The following is a 25,175-nucleotide window of genomic DNA, read 5'->3' as shown; positions in this document are numbered from 1 at the left end:
AATGTAAATGTAAATGTCATTAAAGTCCACTGGAGGCTAAACCAGAGCCATCCATACTAGGAGATCCTATCCATACATGTCCAGACAAGACAAGAAAACTCATAACAGGCATGAGAAGACATAAATAGCACCGGCGTAGTCCAGTATCCAACAAGGAAAATGCGCGCACTGCAGTGATAACATACGGTGGTAGACTGCATCTACCATTCCACCCAGTCTTACTCACGAAGTTGTTTCAGTAGCGCTGTGGATTAAGGGCTGAATTAAAACCACATGATTCCTACGACCAATCCAATGACCACTGCCATGCAGCTACCTCTCAGCTCCGGCGAGGTGTGGACAGCAGCATCTGCAGTCTCGCCGCTATGCACGGTTGCTGATTTCGGTGGGGCCGGAAGACTTGAGGTTCCGTTGCTCAGGGGCTGAAGATCTTTTGGGTGCGGAATTAACGTTGTTGGGTGGTTCGAGGCTGCTTGATCGCGATGGACAATCGGCTCGATCGATTTCCAGAGCCATTTCACCGGCTTCATGGCAGTCTCGACTGGCGAGTTCTTTCCCATTTGCCAGAGGTCACTAGCAGTGCGGCAGGCCTGCTGCCATATGTCGAACACGGGCGGGAATTGCAGTCCCGACCCTTTTGTCGAAAATGTACATGAGGGGGTCGACTCATTATGCAGATGCGGTGTATTATCGGAGTAAGATTCGTGAAGGGGGGTCGATTGGGGAGAGAGATAAGACGGAGTGCGGGTCGCGGTGAGGTGGGCGGTTTCGGTGGAAATGCTGCGATTGGAAAAGGGGGTGAAGATTTGGTAGTCGTCTAATTGCTGAATGAAGTACGTTTGGAACGCACGTGCTCGTCGGCTGAACATGAACGAGGATTCTGTCGCAGTATATGATAACCGACTTTTATTATCGACGGAAGCAAATTCGCTGGCAATGGTCGGCGCGTTATTTCCGGACCGCGACGATCGCGACATCCGGTTCCCGCGCGGCCGACACTGCGCAGCGGTGATCCATGATGTCCGATATTCGACTGGCGATGTGTCCGCGGCAAATTCGGCGGCGCTGTCCTTGATGAGCGGCACTGCTGCATTCCGCGTTCCCTATTAGCCCACATCCCGAGAGTCTGAGTCGCGAGACCCATTGCACATTGAATTAACTTACGTCGAGCTCCATAGGGATAATATGTCCAGTCCGCCAGCTTGAGATTATAGATACTCGACAGCGACGGGGCCAGCGTGAGTAGCGAAAAGATCACCACGATCAGGAGTGGCAGCGCGCCTGGCTTGTCGAAACCGGGACGCATCATCCGCAAGCTCGCCGGTCAGCGCCGGAGACCACTGGCGGGGTTCGAGCGGGGGGTTTGGCGTCCAGCAAGGAAGAATTGCGGTAATATGAAGGCCATGGGAGGGTGCGAATCGTCGTGGATTGGGGCCAATGGGAGGTTCGATGTTGGACGTTAGGGGGCTGCCTCTCCTTTTTCGACCTTCCGCCCTCTTCGACGCGCAGATTCAACGCACGAAACGAGTCGACTGCCGGGGTCGAGGAACAGGAAGTGACAGCCGTCAAAAAGGCGCCAGGGCAAGAGAGGGGGATCCAAGGGAAAAGAGCGATAAGCTTGTGGGAACGTACTGTCGTTAGGCTTGGCGACTTTTTCCTTCTGCGGCCCGCATGACGTCGACGATCGGTAGCACAGGTAACGGGGCTGCATGCGGAGGGTACTCAGCAGACTAACCAGAGTATTTGTGTCATGGATATCGACAAAATTAGAAGATATCTACTCTCGCTGGGATCCAATGCGTCCTTCTCTCTTCCTCTCGCCGATGTTGCTATACTTTGCCCTCCGCCAAAAATGCCGCCCACGTGGGCCTATCGCCTTCTGCGCATTTCTGCCCCAGGCATTCATGAATTGATGCCTGATCCAGGTTGGCCGCTGACTAACCCACGCAGCTTCTTAGGGCACTCGCGTGTGTCTTCCGACGATCACCACGCAGAAACCAGGTTCACTTTGTTCTTTTCCTGGATCACCGAGATTAAGACCCATCACTCCACCAAATGATGTGAGCCAAGGGTCAATTCTCCAGGCAACTGCTGTGTGGTCGCCCTGAACCAGCAAGGGATCGGCACGCCCAGTCTCACTCGCAGCGCCCTAAACCGTTTTCACGGCCTCTTTTTCTGTGGCGATGGCGGGCCAATCCGTCGCTCCTCTTCCGTCCCATTTAGCCGGATTGGTCCCGCGACGCTGGGATGCTCAGATACCGATCATGCATAGATTGCGTGGCCCGCAGGATGCATCCTCGGCGGACTGTCGTTGCTATTTACATTTAAGACATGGGCTTCCACCTGATCACTGCTTGTCCCGACCAGTCTATGATATTATGGCCCATGCGTTCCATCCACATAGTCTCAAAAGGAAGAGGAATCCCACAGACAATCGAGGTTCAGCTAAGCAGATCTCCAAAGGCCGATCGATCACGGAAGAGCCAAGATCGACCTGGCGAGTCGAAGAAAGACGACAACCATTCAGGCAATGGGAAAAATACGCGAGCCGGAAGCTCTCCGCCACCGCCGTGACTATGCAGTGACATCAAGGCTTGCTCGAGGTGAAAACAGCCGGCACCATGGATCTGACTACTGCTGCTGTGGCCTCGCGCTGTGCCTGCACCACCGTAATATTCCATGCGGAAAAGACTAGGACTACCCGGCGAGGAACGTAAGGTGCCATGAAGGCTCTCCAGGATATTCATGCCTCTTTTGGCAATGCCGTACTGCGGCGCCTGCCGAGAAAGAAGTCCATAGGCATCGAAGAATGTGGCGTAGCTATACCGCAGATCCGAGTCGGGATTGTACTGGATGCCTGCGATCGACAGCCGTCGTGTATCTGCCTGGATAGAAAGTAGACATACCCCAAGACAGGCGAGCGCTTCGACAAGCAGGATCGGAAGCAAGAACATTTGCTCCGACGTCCCACCTTCATCGTCACCGGTCAAAACATATAGTCTGGTGATAGATGAGATCACTTTGCAGGCGATATCCATCAAGGTCCGACGGTGCGAAAGGGCTAGTAGGTCGGTGCCATATCTGGTTCTAGCGCTGCTACCGCGATGGAGATTGTTGCAGGGGTCCGCAAACGCTCGGTATAACGACGCCTTCGTGCTGTAAATAAACAAATAGAGCGTCTCTCGCTTCGGAAGTATTGCCGGCTCGGCAGCATCCCATCTCGTATCCGGATTTTCCAACCAGAAGGCCGGGGGCAATTGGTCAATGATGACTTCTTTGTATCGTTGCGCGAATTCTGCGACTAGCACCGGGTTGTATTGATCGGTCGTCCAGGACGGGGGGCTCGTGAATGCAGTGAGATATCGTGCCACCTTAATGTAGAAAACCCGGTCCGTAAAAGGAGTAAGCGCATAAGGTCGGGCGGTAATCATGTGCAGGTTGTCATGAGGGAGTTCAATGTCGAAGTACCCTTCGGGGATGAGCGGCCAATGTCCGAAAAATGTACACATGAATCTGGAACATGATGAGCTGTTAGCTTATAACAGGATAGCCTGCGCGGTCGAGAGAATGCACATCTGGTGACTTACCTATCCATTACATACAAGTTCCAAAAGACACGTCGACGGAGCTCCATGCTCAAATCACTCAGCGGGATGCCAGGATCCTTCATATGCAGCCCCATTTCATGAGCATCCTTGACAGTCGCACTCAAAACGGACCAGCATTCCCGAATCTTTGCATAGTTTCGCAGGTAGCAGACATGATAGAATCGATGCTGTATCGTAAACAAGGTCGGCTTTTTCTCCGGTGGCTGCGCTTTCTCGATTTCGTTCGCCAAGGAATAGAACCATTCCTCTATACGATCGAGATCGAGGTTGATTTCCAAGATCCCACTTGTCGGATATTTCGAATGTGGCAGACACTGAACGCTGAGTAAACACACTCGGAGAATGAGTAGCCCAAAGTCGATATCCTCGTCGGAGATACCACCGTCGAACATGCCATCGACATTCTCTTGTACCACCCACCACTCGTTATATCGCGAGTGGAAGGACGAAGGGTGAATCATTTCGTAGACTCGGTTGATCTCTCGCAAAAACATGCCGATCAGAAAATCAGCCACTGACCGTTCTGGCCACGTTCGGCGTAGCCTCGATCGCGATCGTGATGAAGGCATGCTATTCTTTGCCGCCGTCATTAGCGGGAAATTTCTGAGAAAAAAAATTCGTTAGTAAAATGTATGTCCGCAAAGATGTTTCAATGTCAAAAGTATCCAGGCACCAGTGTGGATAGGATAGGAACCTTCGACACGACTTTATCACCCACCCCAACTCGAGTATGAACATACCTCAGAGCTTCTAGCCCATCCATCGCCGGCTCCGTTGAATCGGATTCATACGAGGAGATGGTTGTAGAAGTATCTCGTTCCTCACTCCCATCCGCTCGAGAGCCTGCCCTTCGTCCGCTTGGATATGTTTTGCGGCCTCTGCTGACACCCCGCGGCGAGTCGGTGTGGGAATAGATACAGAGGTGTTCTACCCCACGACCCTGACAGTGATTACATGGCTTTTGGCGATTACACTAAGAAGTGGTCAGCAATGCGTGATGAGTCATGAATGTCATGAGTGGTTTCACAAAGATGCCAGAAAAGGTATTTAGTGCACTAGTGTACCGCATGCCTACCTTTTGCTTTCTGCGATTGCACTCCAGGCAGGACTTGATGGGCTTGCGGCGAACTTTTCTCTCCGTCTGCATATTCTGAGGAGTTTTCCCATGCCCACCAAGCATTGATGTGGCATTTTAGCATTTAAACAGTGCAAACTTTGCCCATCATTGCCCTGCAATACTCCAGCGTAAGCGCCAAGACCAGAAGGGCCCCCATGCCAAATATACCCCAGTTGCGCCGCGAACCACGTGTAGAAAGATTTAACGAAGTTAAATGCTTGTCGTAGTCCATTTCCTGGCCCCAAGACCCGGTCGGTTTCATCTCGCGATCTGCCAAACCAGATTCATCAACAATTGCCCGGCCAAATGAATATATGCTGCCAAACTATCCACTTTCCGTTGCAGATATGCCCTTGACAGCCCCCAGATCGGCCTTACCGTTTCACGTTGCTCTTATGTCCGTTGCCCCTTGGCATAGAATGCTTATTGTCAAGGGAAGATCACTCAATCCCTGCTTGACCACGCGATCACAGCAATGTGGCTCGGTGGACCCTAACAACCCACACGGCGGATTCCGCTCTGGGGGCCAGAACGCCCGGAATTCGGCCTTGTCAGCGAACTCTCCCGGGTTTTCCGACATTTAGCTGCGAGTAGACATGTGAAACCTGCTTATCTCTGAGCTCGATCGAGAGTGTAGCAGCATGGCGTCACGCCGTTTGTTCCTAGCGATCGACCGTCAGCACAAGGCTCCGTCAGTGTTATGGGGCGGTTTCTTCAACATGGCAGGCTTACCTGCAACAGGAACTTTCCACGATGTGGGTATAGCCAGTCTCTTCAGTGTTCCCCATCTTGATTTCACAGCTCAGCCTCCAATGGAAATGGAGCTCTTCAGCCATGATGTAATTCGTGCCCTCTATGCGTACTTTTGAACTTTGTACTGATCTGACGAATGGTAATATCGATGAGCCTGTGCTGTCTGTTCCTGAAGGGGCGAAAAAAAAAACAAGACACAAGAGTCGTCGAGCGGTGATGATGGAAACAAAAGATATGGGCGGTGGTGAGGTGAGAGAAGCTCCCCGCACTATGTAAATAAAGTTGGTGACTACGGCGTCAGGCAGAAAGGCAACAGTCCACGCAACAATGTTGAACTCAGGTAGTGTAGACAGGTGATCTGAAACTACCTGTACCAAAAATAAGCGAGATGAAATATCTCCAAATTAAGCCGGACACTGCCTCGGGCTGTTGTTTCAGGCCGACCGCAAGCAGTTGATATATGGCGCATCGTAAGCAGCTTCAATTATAGAAACCATTTCATCATTAGGCCCCAAAGAGGGATCTGGTAACACATGGATTAACCTTACTTGCCATAGTCCATGAAACAAGCTCGGGCAACTGCGATCTACGTCATAAGCATTCCATCTATCCCTTGATTCAGCATCTCGAAAGCCAGCGCTTCTCCTTGTGTCTGCTCCTCCGACCCTATGCGACCCCACAAAGCCTAAACTGTAAAATTTCTTGATTTCCCGACCAAAGCTTTGCTTTTAAGGAAATATCGAATTGAATGTCGATGTGACTGGTCGTGATATGACATGTGACAATCCCGAGCCATGTTCTATACTCATGACAACATTTTCCAATTTGTCGGATTTTGTCCTGTGATTTGCTCCGTATGACCTCACGATCATAGGAACAGTTAGTGGAACAGAGAGTCCCTATTTGAGGGATGAATCAAGGCTGTTGGGAACTCTTTGAAGCGTGAAGCCTACCAGTGGGTCGCAAGTACTTTGCCCCCCTTGTGATACCCTCAAATCCCTTGTTGCGACCTTCTCCCCTTTGCAAACCACCCCTTGGCCCTCAGGAATCTGAGTGGGCACAGACACTTTCCAATCCCGCGGCGTCCAATGCACCCTTCTTTGAACCCCAGCTTTTCAGGGAGTGGACTCCTGGAGGGCACCACCTTCATTATTCAACATGGTTCCTCGACACCCCCAAGTCGTCAAATCCTAAACTCCACGCAACTTTCGAGACGATAAACCGACCTCCGACTTTCCACGCCGAAGGCTGCCCCGAACACAGCCGAGCACTATCAAATGGGACTTTTCTTACAAGACTCCTTCGACCATGAGCCCAAGACGGCCCTCGACCCTCACACAAGTGTGCAGAGCATCGACGAGGTAACGCCCGATCCAGCGCAGGAAAGTACATTGCAGCTATTCGAGGGTGAGCCTCTCGCCGATGAGCAGCAATGGCGTCCCGGGGTACGCGACTGGCTGGTCTTCATTTGCATCGCCATTCTGACCATGATGGACGCGTTCGATGCTTCAGTGTTGATACCGATGTTGCCTGTAAGTCGCACGACAATCCTTGTCCTCAAATCTGTACCCAACTGACTATGTGAAAAGGACCTCGCGAATACGTTCGACAACTCCTTCGTCAGCGTTCTCTGGATCAACGCCGCCTACCTTATGCTCAATGCCACCAGCCAACTCTTCTTCACAATGATGTGCGATGTTTTCAGCCACGGCGCAGTATGGATCATCGCCGTCGTGCTCACAACAATCGGCACAGGAATCAGCAGTGGCTCCATGAGCCTCATTGAATTGGTGATCGGTCGCTTGGTCCAGGGAATCGGCGGAGGCGGCGCCATGAGTCTTTGCTTCGTACTGGTGACCGAGTCGACTCCCAAACACATCCACTCGCGATATTCCTGCTACATCCTCCTCACCCGGCTCATTGGAACCATGATTGGACCGGTCGTTGGCGGAATTTTCATTGATTACGCGAACTGGACGTGGGCATTCTACTTCAACTTTATCTTCTGCGCCTTGGGAATGCTTGTGATCCCATTTGCAGTTGATTTGCGAGTTTCGAAGAGCATTCCGCTTCGCAAGTTGCGGATCTTGGACTGGTCCGGGGCGTCAATGGCTTTTCTTGGACCTGCTGGTATTCTCGTTGGTTTGAGCTGGGGAGGCATTTCATATCGTTGGAATGAGTGGCAGACACTGATGCCAATTGTGGTTGGTACGATTTTGTTTGTCACTCTGGTATTTTACGAGTCCAAGTGGGCACTTCATCCTCAATTTGGCACCCGGGTTTTCCGAGATCGTTCGGTTGCCATGACATATCTTGGATGTTTCTGTCATGGCTTTGTGGTCAGTATTTCCAGCTGTGGTAAGCCGAAAGCAAGTTAACAACTCGGTGCAGATTTTTTGTCAACTACAGTTCTTCACTCTGTACTTCATCTCGACAAAGTACCTCTCTACATCACTATCTGGAGTCACATTACTTGCCATTACCGGCCTTGCCATAGCACCTGCTGCTGTAGTAGGAGTCATCCTAGCCAGAGAACCCCAGTGCTGCAAATGGATCATCTCCGGTAGCTGGGCTCTGTTAATTCTTGCATCTGGCTGCTCTATCCTTTTGGACGGCGCTACTCCTACAATCGGATGGGTCTTTCTCTTCTTCTCTATGGGACTAGGTCACGGCCTCCTCCTTTCGAGCTACAACATCCGCGTCCAGAGTATCCCGAAAGATGAGGAATCTGCTCTGTCTACAATGCCGATAATTGTGTCAAACTTCCTGAGAACGTGGGGAATGGCATTCGCAATTTCTGTCGGCGGTGTGTTTTATCTGAACGTTTTGTCCCACGAACTGCACGGTATAGGGTTGAATGGCGAGTTGGTAAATACTGCCAAGGGATACATCATTTTGATGGACCAAGTCAGGATGTCTAGCACAGAGAGAGAAGCTATCAAGGATGCCTCGGCACTGGCACTGCAGGTTGTCTGGGAAGTTATCACAGGTGTCGCTGCAGTCGGCGGCATTTCTTCCGCCTTTTTGTGGAAAAATCGCCCTTCCGACATAAATATTTAGCATATAGAGTTGGACTTGCTGTACAACAATGCTCTACTTCATATCCAAAAGAACTCTGACATTGCCTCTGAAAAGCAGACAGTACTTTTTCCCTTCAAGCCCCACCTGTAGGCTCTTTTTGCTTTTTTGGTCGATCATATATCCAATCACGGAGAAAGATGGGGAGTTCGTGCTAGTGTCGCCTATTTTAGCCTCTGTTACTAGTTACTGCATGAGTGTCAGAAATGCACTACGCGGCAGGTAGAGATTGGCCTTCAAGTCAGCCCCGGTCCGTTTGACAATACACGGCACATCCAGCGAATGACCCCAAATAAATGAGACTGTTCGCCTCTTCGGTGCTAATCATTCGATCAAGTGTAAATCTAATCTAAATCTTTAAAGCCTCTTTGATGAGCATGTTGCCTATATCAGCACCCAAGGACAATGTTGCCCAACAAGATCCTCCGTCGGATTCTCAAAATGCCGAGAATCCTGGTGTCTTATCAGAAGACAAAAGATCCGACCCCGAAAATAATAAATCACCACAACGTGAACGTCAGGAAACACGATCAAAGAGTTCCATCGCCTCAATCAACAGTCTGGTATATTCCATTGTCCCGCGTTCAATCCACAGAGCGAACACGCAAGATTCAGTATACTCCGACTCGGCCTCTAGCGGATGGCTAGATCGCCAGTCCACCTCATCGGAGGTGGTTTCTAATGTACCGCCTGACGAGAACGACGAAGACCCTGTTGAAATTATGGAAACAGCAGAAATAGTATTTGATGTCCATTTCACGCTGATTGAAGTCACACCAAATGATGTCAGAAGAAAAATTTTCGACAATCACTCAAGCGGTCTCGAAGATTTCCTCTCCGCTTTGAAAGCAGCTCTTGGAAATAGTACATGTCAGGTTCTCCTGTATGCTTTCCAAATATAATGTTTTCTTTTAGAAACTTACTTACAGATAAAGCTCCATCGATGGAACGGCCAGTACGAGCATTATTTCCAAGCTTAACGATGTTCTTGACGGAATCAAGCGCCTTTTCCGACCAAAAGGGTCATATTGGCATCTTCCTAGCGTATCAGATAAAGGTTTGAAATCTACTATTGTCTGCCTGACCTTCGCATCTTCTAACTACTGAAAGGGTTCATTTTCGACGCGCTGTTTCTGCAAAATGGTATCCATTATTGAAGGCACTTCAACTACCCGGTCAACTAAGCTGACTATTTATATTCAGATGCTAAGACCAAGTCCTTACAGGTTTGGTTCCCCAGTTCTCGTAATAATGTAGCTGTTCTTCGAAATACGCCAGATCCTTCCGTAATCGAAACGCTTTATAAGCGATATCGCATGCAAAATAAATCGAGACAACGTTTTCGGGCCAATCGACTTTGGTTGATTGTTAATCTCCACAACGAATTTTATAGTCAGTCTTGGGAGAGAAAGTATGCTCAACTGGCCAAAAGGACTGAGCGCAGTGTGAGTCAAGAGCATTTATGAGGTTGCAGGGTTGGAATTGACGTCCTTTACCCGACCTTGTACTTACAACATACTCTGTTCTCATACAGATACGACAATCTATTCGCCATTCCTCAAAAGCACCGGTCGCACTTACATCCCTCGATCTGCACCGGTCACTTTCCGAGTTGCTATTCCTCCAGGAACTCAATCGCTACCAGCAAGCCTTCATCCACCGCGTTTTCCTGGCCTACCCAGAGGACGACCTTCCCGGAGAACTGGAATACCGACTAAATTGTATACGACATCAAGAGAGCCACTATCAAGAGACTATCGAGTTCTTAGAACGGCGCGTTGAGAATGCGATTAACCTGGTAGGATTTTACAGTGCAATTCCTCAATTTCCAGAACGATGCTTAGCAGTTCTAGCTTTTCAATGTAACGTCCTTTGACGAGACTCGGAGTATCAATCGACTGACGTACCTTGCGTTCGTCTTTGCGCCGGTCTCTTTTGCTACAGTAAGTCCGGACTCCGATTGCAGATTTCGAACTTTCTAATCATTGGATAATGTCAGAGTGTCTGGGGTATGACCGAGTTTACCATTGCCCCTAAATGGGTTGCTGCCCTCGCGATGCCTCTCCTGATCCTCTCCTTCTTTATTGCGTGGTTGTCCACAATAATCTCCAGGAAGCTGGACTTGAGACGAGTGAAACACTGGACGGACGAGGAAAAGAGAAGATGAACTCTGTTTCGTGACTGTAAGACATAATGGCCGAATTGAAATATTTGCCTTTTCTGGTGTGTCATTAAGAATAAGGATGTGTTGTTGTCAGTTTTCCAACATTGAAGTGGGTTGTTGAGTAAGTAATTATATCACCGCCCGTCCAAGACAGCACAGTAAGCCCGTCAGCCATAGGAATAAGACATGCTGCATTTAGGCTGAATAGGGCGAATCGAATGACCAGGTAAGGGTCACTGGACATCTCACATAAGAAGGCATTGGTCGCGTTTCCTTTGTTTCCGACCAGTCTCGGGCTTTGCAGGGGGCGAGTTGAGTCGGCGCAGTTCCTCCTCCTTCAATTGCGCCTGGGTCTTCAGCCGGTCAGGCGTCACATGCTCTCTACCACCTTTGATTTTCCAGCCACGTAGTCGATCCTTGCCCAGAGCTTGCATGGTCTTCCTTTCGACAATGCTAAATTGGCTAGGGTCTGACCGGTCGAAGTTGAAGGGCTGGTTTAGTGAGACGGGAGGGTTGGTGATGATGCGCACATGTCTCAAGCTATTAATGGAGGCCGAGTGTACCATCAACGGGTGGAGGAGAATCACGTCCCCGACTTCGCCAGTCATCTCATGAAAGTCGTTGCATTTCTGCACCATATCGTCGTAAAAATCATCAAAGTCCTTCTTGGATTGTTTGGAGCCTCGGGGAACCATATACGGGGATACACCTTCGGGGTGATCATACTAAATTCCATATCAAGTTAGCAAGACATCCCTTTATCAACTACATAGCACTAGAGCGAGCATGGGACAGACTCACCAAATACCGCGCCATCGCGTTGATGGCATCAGAACAGACCATCGTGCCACCAGCCCGTTCCTGAATATCGGTAAAAAGAGGAATCACCAACAACGCCTGCTCAGGCGAGTCTAGAAAATGAATAAAAAAATCCCCATCGACATGCCATCCATTCAGCTCAGCTGGATGAGGCCACTTCCCGGCCATCTCTTCCGTGCCAAGATTGACAATGAAGGCATCGTTCCAGGTGGCCGAGTGTTCCGCCACCCGGCCCTCGCCGCCAAGAAGCTCACAGATAGCGGACCACGCTTTGGGCGCAAAGGTCTTGACAGGCTCCGACTTGTGCGCGGGCATGTGCGTGAGTTCGGCGGCCCAGGTCGACTTGTCTGTCGGCGAGTACCCGAGGCGCGTCCACACGTCGGCCGTCCACTCGGCTGCTTTTTGGCGGGAGAAGCACTGGGGCACGCGCACCCATCCGTAGCGCATGAAGTGGTCGATCTGCTCTGGCGTGAGCTTGAAGTCGGAGGGACTCGCCATGGTGGGTTCAGTCGGTGCAGATGGCAGCTTCAAGCTTCAATGCGGAAGTCGCGTGAATCACAGCGATGCGTCAACAGCGCGCTGAATAAGCAAACACAGTTTGGCGGCATCGATTCTTCCTCCCTCGCAGCTACTCCTTTTGCTACTAGGAGTTCTTGTCAGTATACTGGCTGTCAAGAGTCACCCTAAATGCAACAGCCGGCAACTCTTCAACCGCAGCCAAGCGCGCATTTTGGCTAAAATCGACTGACGCCTCTCCGCAATCCGCGGCGTGCGCCGCTAGTCGACTTGGCTGTATATTTTAAGCCTATGGCTCGCTGGTTTGGCCACGGAGCCCCTGCAGTCCTCGTGTTGGGCTTCCCAGCATCAACTTTCAACACGATCAGGGAAGCCCCACAGGGAGATGCACGCCAAAAAGAAAACGGGGCTAGTCCGTCAGCGCTGATCAGATCGCCTGTGGGCCTCGGCCCGGCCAACCGGGGTGTCGCGTGGGAGATGGAGGATTGCCAGTGGCATCCACGAGCAGATGCAGCAGTGCTGGAAATCGCAGAAACAAAGCAGCACTGTCAGTGTCCATTCCGCGTCCGTCTGAGCCAGCGGGAAAAGATGCCGTGAGATGCTCGGAATCCCTTGGCATGCCGGGCCATCGCTTTATGGGGAAAGGCTGGGCAGCACGCTACTCTAATGCCTCGATGCCGGATGCTCCAATGGCCTCCCTTAGTTCTGCATAGACTACCCAGAGTAGTACGCTTAGCGAGGAGGTTCCCTAACACTCGGAAGATCTTGGCGAGCTCTGGCCCTGCATTGTCCGCCCGTGGGGTGTTCTTGCCCGAGAAAAGCTGGGGTAAGGAATGCTTTACTGAAATGCTACGCGACATTATCCGGCCATTATCCCATACACTCATGAGAAATGGCAAATTCCAAAGGCTTAAAGGCTGTCAAGCCCCTCGTCCCTTCAGAGGGGAACTATTCGTTGCATATAATACTTGGACTTTGAGTTGGGTCTTGTCAACATACTCATTGAGGCATTTCCCTCTCATCTGGACTGACTCGTTTATATTGAGATACTTGCCGGCACCATGCCCCTCGCTGTTGGAACATCGGCGTTGAAGTCGGAGGTAGAGGTTGCTCAGGCCGAGAAACCGGAGCTGGAGCAGGTCAAATGGTGGCGCGAGCCTGGTCTCCGCCGACTATATTTCTGGGCATCGGTTCTCTGCGTCGCATCGGCGACAACTGGATACGATGGGTAAGCAAATCATCCAGATGGTCGCACCCAATGGACTCATACTCTCTCTAGTATGATGCTGAATACGTCGCAAAACCTCGACGCGTGGCAAGAATACTTTGGCACTCCAGGCGGCTCCAAGCTTGGCTTGATGAATGCCATCTACCAAATTGGTAGTCTTGCCAGCTTTCCTTTTGTGTAAGTAGCTAATAGTGTAATTAACTGAGCTCTATTGATATATGCTTTTCTCTCATAGTCCCTTCATGGCGGATCTTTGGGGCCGCAAGGTCCCAATCATCCTCGGTTGTCTTTTGATGATCCTTGGTGGCTTCCTCGGTGCATTCTGCAAGGATTATGGAAGTATGTGGATTTTTCACCTGAACGTTGTTCCCTTTTTCTAATTCCAATAGTGTACGTCGCTGGTCGGTTGTTCCTGGGTTTTGGCAACAGCATGGCCCAGATGGCATCCCCAGTCCTCCTCACCGAGATCTGCCACCCACAACACCGTGGCAAGGTCACCACCATTTATAACTGCCTGTGGAACCTGGGCGCTTTGGGTATGCTGACTCGATTCTGATGATTCAAATCCTTTATTAACTTGTCTAGTTGTCGCATGGATTGCCTGGGGCACCATGTACATTAATAATGATTGGTCATGGAGAAGCTTGACTCTTCTCCAGGTCTTCCCTGCAGTGATCCAAATCGCACTCATCTGGTGTAAGTCTTCATCCCATTGCCCTTCATTTTTCATTTATCGCTGATCATGATGTAGGGGTCCCAGAGTCTCCCCGATGGCTCGTATCCAAAGAGCGATACGACGAAGCACTGCGCACTCTCGCCTACTACCACGGCAACGGCGACGAGCACAATGCGACCGTCCAATTCGAGTATCGGGAGATCAAAGAGACCATCAGCTTGGAAATGCAGTACCAAAAGAACAGCAGCTATCTCGATTTCATGAAGACGAAAGGCAACCGCTACCGACTGGCTATCCTGGTGTCTCTCGGCATCATCTCTCAATACAGTGGGAATGCTTTGTTCAGTAACTACACTAGCTTGATCTACAACAGCATGGGGATCACTGAGCAGAATAAGAAGATCCCGGTTCGTCGTCTACTCCCCTGGGTTGGCCCGTGGTTGTAATCAAGCTAACTTTCGCAACTATTTCAGCTTAATGGTGGACAAACTCTCCTCAGTTTGATCGTCAGTGTCAGCAGTGCCTTTTTCGTTGATCGCGTCGGAAGAAGACCTCTCTTCCTGATTTCAACAGTCGGTATGTATATCTCCATTCATAAATCATCGGATTAAAAACTGACAGTTTCACCACAGGCATGGTTCTCATGTTCCTCGCGTGGACTGTCACTTCATCGGTATATGAAAGAACCCAAGACGTAAAGACTTCAGGGTACCCCCAAGTCGTCTTCGTCTGGCTCTTCTCTGTCTTTTACGCGATCGCCTGGTCGGGTCTGCTGGTGGCATACACTCTCGAGATTCTCCCGTACCGCCTTCGTGCCAAGGGTATCATGATTATGAATCTAACTGTCCAAGCCTCGCTGGTTCTCGGAAAGTAAGCCCTCCGAAATCCCGACTGGTGTCATCGTATTCTGACTGTTCTAGTTATACCAATCCCATAGCCTGGGAAAATCTGCCGCACCATTGGAATCTGTCACTCATCTATACGGTATGTAATTTTCCCTTCATAGCATATCGCATAATTACTGACGATATTCTACAGATCTGGATTTTCATCGAGCTTCTTTTCGTGTATTTCTTCTATGTTGAGACCCGCGGTCCAACTCTCGAAGAACTAGCCAAGATCTTTGATGGAGAAGACGCCGCCGTTGCGCATGTTGATTTGCGTGAAATTGAGAAGGATATCCAAGTGGATACTAAAGAGCCCAAAGCATAGGATATGGAAGGGTGGTTAAATAATGTTTGAGCCTGGATTAAGTGAGTGAGTGCTTTCTGTCTTTATGACAATGCCATTTACGTAGATCCGATCAATAGATCTCCGGTCCCGAACCTTGCACAGCCCCCAATAGGATGTTTCTTGTTCTCCCCAAATGAATATGCGTGGTGTCGTGTCTGCTCCGAGTAAGCATGTGCGTTTAAGGTTTGCCCGCGCCTCGAGTTATTTGTAGCTGCTGGCCCCAACCGCCCTGCATCCACAACGGCCATGATTTGGAATCACTCACTGCCACTCCACACTCTCGAATTGCGGGGGGTGATATGACATGTTGACAGGACGGGAAAAATTTGATGTCTATTTATCGTACATCACAGTATCGTGGAGAGGCCAGTTGGTGGTGGCTGCCCGCTCTCCGTCCTCGGGCTGTACCAGCCTAAAAATAATCGCGTCATGGCAGAGTGACTACCTCGTGGGTGGATGGGACAGGTAGTCTATCATGAGAGAGCCTCGGGAGTGTTTCTCGATCTGAAATTTCTTCTAAGTCGAAATGCATTTAAGCGCAGTGCTTCCGGGCGATGAGAGCACTTTCCCCGTCATTCATCGCCGCTCCTGCCAGAAGTACAACTGTGTTGACATCACGAACCTCTACGCTTGCAACTTCTCTCCTCTTCGCAATAACACACGGTATTTCCAACATCGCCAAATACTTTCCTTGCTCTTCACTTTACTTCGAACGCATTTTTCCTTCTCAGCATGCATTTCCTCCGTCCCGTTGCAGCTCTCCTGGGCGCAGCCGCTTTGGTATCCGCCGCCCCGATCGATACGGGCGCCCCCAACAACAACAACAACAACCACGATCTCCCAGATGGGCTGCCCTACCCCAGTCCCAGCGAACTTACGCTCATCGAGCAGCAAGCTCACGGAACACTCCCAAACGGGTCCCCGCCTCCTGTGATCAGCAGCCAAGGGATCGTCAACCTGCAGCTGATTGCTTTCAACGAGCTATTCGAAGTGGCTTTCTTCGATGAACTTGTCACCAACATCACCGAGGGGGTTGTGGGTTACCGTTTCTCGGTTACGGATGATCGGGACCTTGTTGTTGCTTCTCTGAAGGCTATTCTCGCGGTAAGCCGATCCTCCTCAGCCATCTGATATCACTTGATACTGACTGCCCCGGACGAAAAGCAAGAGGAACTCCATGCAATCCGCGCAAACAATGCTCTTATCCACTTCCACGCGCACCCTATCGAGCCTTGCCAGTATCACTTCCCCGTCAAGGACTATGACTCTGCCATCGCCCTGGCAGCTACCTTCACTGATGTCGTCCTCGGTACGCTGCAGGACACAGTCGAGCGGTTTGCCCTCGGCCACGACTTTGACCTGGCACGGGAAATTGCAGCCGTAATCGGAAATGAAGGCGAGCAACAAGGCTGGTTCCGTATGCAACAGGGCAAGATCCCCAGTGAGCTGCCATTCCTCACGACTAGCGACGTCAACTTCGCCTTCACGGCCATCCAAAACTTCATCTACCCCGGAAGTTGCCCCAACATTCACGAAATTCCGCTCCGGACCTTTGAGCCGCTGGAAATCGTCACCAAGGCTAGCGCGAAAAGTCAGAACTTGACTTTTTCCTTTGAGGATCGCGCCAACGAGACCAGTCAGTTCTGGATGACGTATATCAATCAGCAGAACACGCCTATCGTTGAGCCGCTGAATATTGTCTCTCATACTGGGAGCTACATTGAGGCATCAGCTATATTCCCGTATGACGAACATGAGTTGAATGGGTTGACTATTGCCGCTGTTACGAAGAGTGGTGGTCCTTTCGCGGATGCCAACACTGTGGCGAAATGGACACACGCTGGGCCGGGTTTGATTATTGTGGACTGAGCTGGAACAATTACTGTGTAAACATGGAAGGTTGAGAGTATGACCCTTATCATTATATACAAGTTCCAGGAAATGCCGGAGCCTGGCACAGGGTATGATTCTATTACTCTTTTGCGTTTCACTCGTGCACACGCAGCTCATGTATCTTGGGCTTCGTTTCACTCCTTCATGAACATCCTTCTCAATCCTTCAGCATGGTCCCGGTACCTGGCACCTTGACCTGAATCAAATAATCATCAATAGCATCATGCGTCTCCCCCTCATGATAATAACTCGTATGCCCAGGCCCATCCCTAATAACCAACCTCGCATTCTCCCCAAACTGCTTAAGCACCGATAAAGCCCACTGAATCGGTGTTTCTGGATCATAAAGCGCGTTCGTCATCAGTATGGGAGTAGTCATATTCCGCCCCTTAAATGACTCCACATACAAACGTTGCGGATTCCGAACGGGCGTAGGCCAACTCGCACAAATAGTTTGCAGGTACCAGACCTCCCCGATCCCACGCGTATGAGGCGTCGCCACGTTTCCAACAGTCGCTTTGAGCTGGTAGTCTGTTGCGCCCCAGTTCGAGCGAATCGTATCTTGGCAGAAGATCGAGGAGTAGGAAATGTCGTAGCCTGTTTTGGATGTGTACTCGGTTGTCGAGAGGTAGCTTGATTTTCCGTTCATGGCGTCTTTCAGGTATTCTGAGAGCGCGGGCCAGCCGCCTAGGCCGTAGGAACCGGGGTATGGGAAGGATATGAAGCTCTGCATGTTGCGGAGAATTTCGTGGCCTGTTGCATTCTGTAAGCAGGGGTATGCAGCAAATGTCTCGTCTGCGCAGCTGGGCGCCGGGATAGACGAGGTATTTGCTGCATCGATGAATGCATCGAATTTGGTCGGGAGGTGCTTCTCGTCTTGTAAAGCGCAAGTGTTGTTTTGCTCACACCATTCGAAGAATTTATTCAGCGTGACTTCGTACCCGTTCGACTCGGGGCCCTAGAGATCCAGGCCTACTTTGGAGTGTTCCATGATTCCATCGAGTGCAATAGCGCGGATATTATCCGAGAAAGAGCTCTGCGTACTGCGCGCCTAGCAGAGTCCCGTACGAAAAGCCGATGTAGTTCATTGTTTCATTTCCCAGTGCCATCCGGATTTCTTCGAGGTCTTTGGTGACGCTCATCGTGTCGACGTAGTATACGATATCATTTCCCTTTTCTTTCACGCAGCTCTGCGCGCGGGCGTGGTAGACGTCTGTCATTTCTTGGAACTCGGCTTCGGTTTGGGGCATTTGAGGAGGCCGGAGGTTCCAGGGGGCTGGCTCACATTGGACTGGTGTGCTGTGTGCTGTTCCCCTGGGACCGGGGCCGAGAATATCGAAGTATTCGTGTAGTTTTGTGGATTTGAGGAACTCTTTCATGCTGATGATGAGGTCGATGGGTCCTCCTGGATTGATCATTAAATTGCCGATTCGCTTTTCTGGATTTGACGCTGGGAGCATCACCATGCCGACTGTGACCCTTTTGCCGTGTGGTCGGTCCCAGTCGAGAGGGACGGAGATGTTGGCACATTGCACGCCATCGTCGCACCTGACCCATTTTATTGATGAAAACGTGTTGTACTGGGATGATTCATGTTTTGTCGGGGATGCGGTTAAAACTTTGCCAGTGCTATCGCTGCTGTGAGAAAACAGCGGAAATTCCTCATCGTCGAGTGCGGAATGTAGTACTGAGGGCACAAGTTGTCGGGTATATCGCTCGCTTGTCATACGATCAGCCGTGTTTTGGTTTTAATGTATACCAGCAGCGGGGGTCCGCTCTCGCCGCGATAATGATATTTAATGTCGCATGCAAATTACAGAAAGAGCAGCATTTAAATAGACGTCCGTCGTAGCTGCAGGGCCCGAGCCTTGCACCAGTACCATGCAGGCCATTCTGCGAGTTGTTGTGGTTGGGGGAATGGGAGGAAGATGCAGGTCCCACCGTGTTGATCTTGGAGGCAGTGCCAGCCTCTGATTTTCGTGGGGAATTTTGTTTTTGATTGTTTCTGTCGTCTAAGCCTTGCGGAATGTTGCATTCGGTACTGATGGTTACATGCGGAAACTGATTTGATCCTTGTGAAAACGTGCCTAGTACAGACCACTACGATGCACTATGTAGGCAGCTGTTAATTATAAAACCGATCGGATACCTGTAGGACCTGGGCTTATTATTTCGTCGACTTCTGATAGCTTGTCTTTTTGTTCCATGTTAGCTACCTACCACTGTTCAGCCTTGTTCAGTCGGCATTTTGACCCCATTGCGATCCGAAGCAGTCGTGACATCCGCAGCTCAGCCTCGTCCATCCGAACCCCGTCCGACGATGATAGCTCCCGTCGCAGAACTCCCGCATATTTACCTGTTGAATGATGGCCTACAGAAAACATATTCGATATGGAAAAATCCTTAGAATTCGCTATTCACTTATTCACACAACACTCCAAATTTCAAACACCAAGAACACGATCTAAGCCGACTAGCTATAGAATCTTTACTAGATTTACAGTTTACCCTGGCCAGCATTGGCAACAACGCTGGAAGCAACAGAGGTGTAAGCAGTAGCAGAAGCAATGTTCTTGCCAGAGAAGTTAGACAGGAAGCCAGTGTCGCTCTGGCTGAAAGAGCCGCTGGATCCGAATCCGTTAACCTGGCAGACACGGCCGAGGTAGCTGCTGCAGACGGTGTTGGCGCTGGTGCTGGGCGAGGTAAAGAGCTGACCATCAATGGGCGACTCGACGGGGGTATCGATGTTCTGGAAGACGTTGCCCTCAGCCAGAACGTAGCCGCCGGAGCCGATCTCGAAGGCGTGGCCGCTGTTGTCGTACCAGTAGTTGTTGACGGCGTGCAGGAGGGTGTTGCCCTGGACCTTGGGGGAGCGGCCGGAGGTGTGATAGATGTAATTACCCTTCAAGGTGACCAGGTCGCTGGAGCCGTCCAGGTAGATACCCCAGTAGTGGTAGCCGTCGCAAGTGGCGGAGTAGGAGGTTCTGCCGTCGATGTAGTTGTTGGACAGGGTCACGCGGCCGGAGGACTCGGTGCCCAGGACGATGTGTTGGCGACCGATGCGAGCGGTCTAATTGTATGTTAGTGGGCTGATGGTCATGATTTCTTCTAGGGAGACGTACGGTAACGTGGTCAATCCAAACCATGTCGCTGTCGTTGATGGTGATGGCATCACCACCCCAGACGTACTTGGCGTTGATATCGGTGATGGCGATGTTCCTGAATATTTGTAAGCTTCTTCTTTATATCTCCGGTCATTCGATAATGTACGCACTGGATAATGATATTGCTGGCGCCGCTGACGATACGGAGACCCTTGCCCTTGATGACACCGCTGGAGCCAGAGCCGATCAGGGTCTTGTCGGAGGCAACGGTGATACCGAGAGTACCGGCATTGTCGCTGCGAATAGTTAGTGCCATAACATTACAACCCGCTCAAAGCTATGACTTACTAGGTCACCGAAACAGACGGGGCAGACGACTCGTAGTTGCTGCACCAGTCGTTCTGGTTGATAGCAAGCTGGCAGCCAGAGGCCGTACCCCAGGGAGCGCAACCAGTGGCGGTAGTGGTACCCTCGGTGTTGGTGAAGTCGAAGGTCTTGGTGAGAACAATGACGCGAGCCTCGCTGTCACCAAGGTAGGAGACCAGCTCATCGGTAGTAGAGGGGTAAACAGCAGTAGCGGACCCGCCGCCAGTAACGCCCTTGGCGAAACCCTCAGCTGCGCCGGAAACGCTGACAGCAGCAGCCTGGGCAGCGAATGCTGCAACAATAGCAGTAAACTTCATTATGAGTCTGCTGATAGAGGACAAAAGAAAGCGAGAAAAAAAGAACGAACGCGGAGTGGGATGCAGAACTCATTCTGGCAGCGAGGCGTCAAGTCCTTTTATACCCCCCGTTTTAATCGGACGATGCATGGCCGGAGCCACGAGGCAGGAGACGTTCATTACTCCACACACGCCTCCTAGAACATGCCCCGTTTCTCCTGTTTCTGGATGCCCACGCTGTCACCGGTCCGGTACTGATGGTGATACCGCCGCTGGCGTGACGAATCACAACGCCACGGCCGCCCAGGAGAATGGATACATGATTTCACACTATTGCGGAGTAAGGCTCAGAGCCGACCGAATCAATCCGAAAGCTGGAAGAATTCTTCTCGGGGCGCAGGCCAGATCCACGTGTGGATGGGCCGAATTGGAACCACAAAGCCAAATTGATTAAACCGCTGTGAAGGGCGCTGGTTTGAGCGGGTAAAAAACGTCCCAGGAAGTCGTTAGAGGATGGAATCGGTGCTTGAAGTCGTTTCACCTGGCTGCTGCCCCTGGTCGCCCCACACTGCACAATTGAGTAGCTTGATCCACGAGCCCGGGCGCTTTACTCGGACGAGCGGTGCTCCGTGTCAGCCCAGTCCTCACTTTAATTTGAGGACTCTTTCGCGGCATGACTGGTTTTGCGCTGGCCTCCGGAGATTTTCCGGCAATATTTGCCAGTGGTCGTGCGGTTCCCTCCGGATCGCCAGCAGAGGACGTTGCGTGTGAGTACGTGGGTGAGGGATGGGGCTGTTGCCCATCGAAGAATTCCGCCGTCTTGGCGAAACGTGAAGAACTTCACCCTGCCAGGAGCTCCTGTCACACGTTCTCGGGAAAATCAGTGAAAATCAAGGTTTGCCGATCACGGCAGCTAAAGAACAGCCGGAGTCGTTTTCGCATCAATGGCAACGCACTGAGCAAAATGTTGTTGATACGCCGGGCGATCAGGATCGCTGCCGGACCTTCTTGATCTGCGCTAGTTCCATGTTATCAATAGCATCAGGATCCACCGTGCGGCTCCTCCTTGTTTATTATGGGTGCACCAGTGTGGTGTTAGGGCATGCAATTTCCTCGGAGATTATCGTAGACCCATCAATATAGCGCCAGGTTCTAGAATACCTGGATGCTCCACTTCTCGGACTCAAGCTCTCAAACTGGCATGTCAGTACTTCAGCAGGGGCCATTTCTTGAGAAACAAGCGGAGTGAAGATAGCGGTCAACTCACCGTAGCACGCAGCAATATACTAGTCCACTAGCATATATTGAGCTGAGATGAGCTGGAAATTGGCCGAAAAACAATCCATCAGACCATTCGGTCCATGTCTCGCAGCTCATCGAAGAGGGTCCAATGGTCAATGTGATGGCTCTATGTTCTGTTGGGAGTAGCATGGCACGACAAGATAGAATGCGAACTCTCAGGAGAAAAATGGGGTATATTAATGATGATTTTATTTATCGTACATGCAAGATATACAGGCAGATGTTAAGACACCACTAACACCTTTCTATGATTAGTACAAGGTAAACGTCTCCCCATCCACGATCATTTACATGATCACGGGCAGGTTGCGCTCCAGGTAGCCGCGCCACTCAGGGAGCGTACGCTGCCACTTTGTGCCAGAGGTCTTCTGAAGATCCTCAATAGCACTGGCGTACTTGATGAGAGTGGGCTCCGAGAAGGCCGTGTTCATGATCGCTAGGCCGTAGGGCATGCCGGACTCCGAGCCGGTACCCGCAGGCACAGTGATGACAGGGTAACCAGCCTGGGCAGCGATCTGAATGCTCTGGGCGACATCCGGAGGCACCAGAAGACCATCCAGGGTGCCATTCTTGTACTTCAGAGCGGCGTCAATGCCCTCCTCGCGGGTGGTGCGTTGGCAGAACTCCAGGGCGGAGAAGTAGGTCTCGTTCATGATACCCTTGCTCTCCAGGGAGGCGATGAGGCCGTCCTGGCCGGAGCCGAAGGCTGGGTGGATGCCGGGGAGACCGCCCTCGGAGCCATAGTTGTCGATGTTGTACTGAACGAGGTCCTCGACAGACTTGATCGCGGTGTTGTTGACCTCGGCGAGGTAGTCGCGTAGGTTGTTGTAAAAGTCGACCTTGATGTAGGAGTACTCCGACTCGTTGACGAAACCACGGGTGGTGCCGTAGTCCCAGTTCCAGCCGTCGGGGGAGACAATCTGCTTGTAGTGAGGCAGCTCAGTGCCGTTGATGATGGTAGCACCAGCGGACTTGATCAGGGAGATGAGCTCCTCGAGCTGGGCAATCTGCTCCGCGTCGCCGAGAGCCCAGAAGGACTTCCAGGGAAGACCAAACACAGCGCCCTTGAGAGCGTCCTTCTTGGACAGGAACTGGGCATATCCGCCCTTCGGGGTCATGTCCTTCTGAGCGAGAGTGTAGTTGTCACGGGTGTCGACTCCATAGATGGCATCCAGGGCATACACGGCGTCACGAACGGTCTTGCCAAAGGTACCGACAGTATCCTGGTGCAGAGACTCGGGGATGACACCAGCACGGGAGGTCAGACCGACAGTAGGCTTGATGCCGACGATGGCGTTGCGCTGAGCGGGGTTGATGACTGTTTGAGCGTAAGCTACACGACCACCCCATACTTAAGCTTGGATGTTACATACCACTACCATCAGTCTCGGTGCCCAGAGCGATGGGGACCAGATTGGCACCGACGGCGACACCAGGACCAGTGCTGCTGCCACCGGGGTTGACGGTGAAGTTATAGGCACTACGGCACTGGCCACCACGGGCAGTGAAACCCTCGGAATAGTTGTTCGAACGCATGTCCGCCCACTCGCTCAGAGCACCCTTGCCCAGGAGCAGAGCACCGGCCTTGCGCATGCCGTGGACGACGTGGGAGTCACGGGGCACCACGCTTCCCAGCAGAGCCCAGCAGCCAGCAGTAGTCTCCATGCGGTCCTTGCTGGCAATGTTGTCCTTAACAATAAAGGGAATACCGTGGAGAGGACCACGGACCTTTCCATGAGCACGCTCCTCGTCCAGCTTTTGAGCGATGGAGAAAGCATCAGGGTTGAATTGCAGGATGGCACTAGGGGGAAGGGTCAGCGTCAAAGCTCCCCCGCACAATCATTTCCACCTTGAAGAACTTACTTCAGGTACGGCTGGGTCTGGTGAATGCGGTCGAGGTAGCACTGCAGCAGCTCAACGCTGGTGAAGGAGCCATTGCTCAGTTGGGCCTGGATCTCATCGACACTGGCTTCCTCCAGCTTGAACCCGTGGCAGCGGCGCATCGGGAACAGCGAGGCCCCGGGGGCGCCCAGACGAGGAAAATCATAGGCGTAGGGATCGGTCAAGATCTGCGAGGCAACCAGTGTATCGACCTGTTCGTGGCGAGCAGCCACGGCTGAGCTGGCCAGGGCGAGGCCGCTCACGGCGAGCTGCAGGAAGGGCGCCATGATGAATCCGATGAGATGCTAGGTGCAAGTCGAATCAGATGCAGAGACCCCACCAACAGCCATGTGGCAAAGGGACGATCCCAGGGGAAGCTTTGGTTTTCATATACGAGACGACATCGTGGAGCCCTTGACTAATCCCGGCGGCCGGCCTCCGTTGCTCCTGCACACCTCAACAGGGGCTATCTACCCTCACCTTCCACATACGCAATGGCCACAGATCCAATTGACCCACTCCAATGGCACGATCCTCGCCGTCGGAACGGTCGGAGAAGCCGTCGCCATCGATCCTGGGGCGTCAAAAAGGCCAGAGGCGACCAACCAGCAGGCCGGGGCGTGTCGGCACCATCTCCAGCCCCGATCGCATATCAATCGCAGCCACTAGCGCGGTTAACCTTGGGGGAGGTCTTCCCTCCTGCCTAATCGCACGTAGTTCGTGCGCAAAATCTTCAGCGCCGGGCCTACCACGGTCGCCCGACGGATCTCGCCCGGTTTTGCTGCGATCGCATCCTCCGATCCGACTCCACCACCGCAGCCCTGACTGGTCGACAAAGCCCTACTAAGCATCAGCGTCAACGCTGCGAATGCTGCAGGCGAGACTAGCGTTGCCATTACGCGTTAGAAACGCCCAGCTGTGAGTTTATACAGCAAGTGCCGTTGCATCTGCGTGCAGTCGCTCGTATCCCGAAACACTGCAAACCTTCCCTGAACCCTGAGGGCTTTACATCGTAAGATCCTGATGAGGATAGCCACACCAACAATGAATCATTCTCGGTCTTCTAGATCACTCATGACAGCATCGACAGCACCGCGTGGGTCGGGCAGGAATTTTACCCCCGAACCATGAACCGACGCCT

The 25,175-nt window shown here is 51.7% G+C and overlaps 10 protein-coding genes across 10 annotated transcripts; 4 read left to right on the top strand and 6 right to left on the bottom strand.

The window, feature by feature from the left end:
* Window positions 1-263: 263 nt before the first annotated feature.
* N7532_005760 (uncharacterized protein) lies at window positions 264-1,309 on the bottom strand (the record flags this gene model as incomplete). The annotated part of the gene is made up of 2 exons (XM_056618254.1): window positions 264-1,087; window positions 1,165-1,309. The coding sequence occupies 2 exons, from the start codon at window positions 1,307-1,309 to the stop codon at window positions 264-266; spliced, it is 969 nt and encodes a 322-aa protein (XP_056474413.1).
* Window positions 1,310-2,441: 1,132 nt separating this feature from the next.
* N7532_005759 (fungal specific transcription factor domain-containing protein) lies at window positions 2,442-4,102 on the bottom strand (the record flags this gene model as incomplete). The annotated part of the gene is made up of 2 exons (XM_056618253.1): window positions 2,442-3,513; window positions 3,588-4,102. 2 exons carry the CDS (start codon window positions 4,100-4,102, stop codon window positions 2,442-2,444), a joined length of 1,587 nt encoding a protein of 528 aa, XP_056474412.1.
* A 2,653-nt stretch (window positions 4,103-6,755) lies between these two features.
* N7532_005758 (uncharacterized protein) lies at window positions 6,756-8,538 on the top strand (the record flags this gene model as incomplete). The annotated part of the gene is made up of 3 exons (XM_056618252.1): window positions 6,756-7,010; window positions 7,068-7,817; window positions 7,870-8,538. The coding sequence occupies 3 exons, from the start codon at window positions 6,756-6,758 to the stop codon at window positions 8,536-8,538; spliced, it is 1,674 nt and encodes a 557-aa protein (XP_056474411.1).
* A 1,431-nt stretch (window positions 8,539-9,969) lies between these two features.
* N7532_005757 (uncharacterized protein) lies at window positions 9,970-10,723 on the top strand (the record flags this gene model as incomplete). The annotated part of the gene is made up of 4 exons (XM_056618251.1): window positions 9,970-9,999; window positions 10,091-10,354; window positions 10,410-10,499; window positions 10,556-10,723. 4 exons carry the CDS (start codon window positions 9,970-9,972, stop codon window positions 10,721-10,723), a joined length of 552 nt encoding a protein of 183 aa, XP_056474410.1.
* A 242-nt stretch (window positions 10,724-10,965) lies between these two features.
* N7532_005756 (uncharacterized protein) lies at window positions 10,966-12,037 on the bottom strand (the record flags this gene model as incomplete). Its single annotated transcript, XM_056618250.1, has 2 exons — window positions 10,966-11,445; window positions 11,522-12,037. The coding sequence occupies 2 exons, from the start codon at window positions 12,035-12,037 to the stop codon at window positions 10,966-10,968; spliced, it is 996 nt and encodes a 331-aa protein (XP_056474409.1).
* Window positions 12,038-13,116: 1,079 nt separating this feature from the next.
* N7532_005755 (putative MFS hexose transporter) lies at window positions 13,117-15,171 on the top strand (the record flags this gene model as incomplete). Its single annotated transcript, XM_056618249.1, has 10 exons — window positions 13,117-13,283; window positions 13,335-13,460; window positions 13,519-13,622; window positions 13,673-13,819; window positions 13,869-13,979; window positions 14,035-14,366; window positions 14,433-14,535; window positions 14,592-14,829; window positions 14,880-14,943; window positions 14,998-15,171. The coding sequence occupies 10 exons, from the start codon at window positions 13,117-13,119 to the stop codon at window positions 15,169-15,171; spliced, it is 1,566 nt and encodes a 521-aa protein (XP_056474408.1).
* Window positions 15,172-15,924: 753 nt separating this feature from the next.
* N7532_005754 (putative sexual development protein (LsdA)) lies at window positions 15,925-17,061 on the top strand (the record flags this gene model as incomplete). Its single annotated transcript, XM_056618248.1, has 2 exons — window positions 15,925-16,296; window positions 16,357-17,061. 2 exons carry the CDS (start codon window positions 15,925-15,927, stop codon window positions 17,059-17,061), a joined length of 1,077 nt encoding a protein of 358 aa, XP_056474407.1.
* A 181-nt stretch (window positions 17,062-17,242) lies between these two features.
* Window positions 17,243-18,551, bottom strand: N7532_005753 (alpha/beta hydrolase; the record flags this gene model as incomplete). Its single annotated transcript, XM_056618247.1, is given in 3 exon segments — window positions 17,243-18,043; window positions 18,062-18,128; window positions 18,154-18,551. 3 exon segments carry the CDS (start codon window positions 18,549-18,551, stop codon window positions 17,243-17,245), a joined length of 1,266 nt encoding a protein of 421 aa, XP_056474406.1.
* A 1,031-nt stretch (window positions 18,552-19,582) lies between these two features.
* Window positions 19,583-20,872, bottom strand: N7532_005752 (polysaccharide lyase family 1 protein; the record flags this gene model as incomplete). The annotated part of the gene is made up of 4 exons (XM_056618246.1): window positions 19,583-20,155; window positions 20,208-20,304; window positions 20,360-20,485; window positions 20,538-20,872. 4 exons carry the CDS (start codon window positions 20,870-20,872, stop codon window positions 19,583-19,585), a joined length of 1,131 nt encoding a protein of 376 aa, XP_056474405.1.
* A 1,568-nt stretch (window positions 20,873-22,440) lies between these two features.
* N7532_005751 (putative amidase) lies at window positions 22,441-24,321 on the bottom strand (the record flags this gene model as incomplete). Its single annotated transcript, XM_056618245.1, has 3 exons — window positions 22,441-23,471; window positions 23,527-23,954; window positions 24,017-24,321. 3 exons carry the CDS (start codon window positions 24,319-24,321, stop codon window positions 22,441-22,443), a joined length of 1,764 nt encoding a protein of 587 aa, XP_056474404.1.
* Between the last annotated feature and the right edge of the window lie 854 nt (window positions 24,322-25,175).

This window comes from Penicillium argentinense (assembly GCF_028826775.1).
Source record: "Penicillium argentinense strain IBT 30761 chromosome Unknown utg000005l_segment0_segment0, whole genome shotgun sequence".
In the NCBI taxonomy this organism is placed as follows: Eukaryota; Fungi; Ascomycota; class Eurotiomycetes; order Eurotiales; family Aspergillaceae; genus Penicillium; species Penicillium argentinense.
This window is presented reverse-complemented; position numbering and strand designations above follow the sequence as displayed.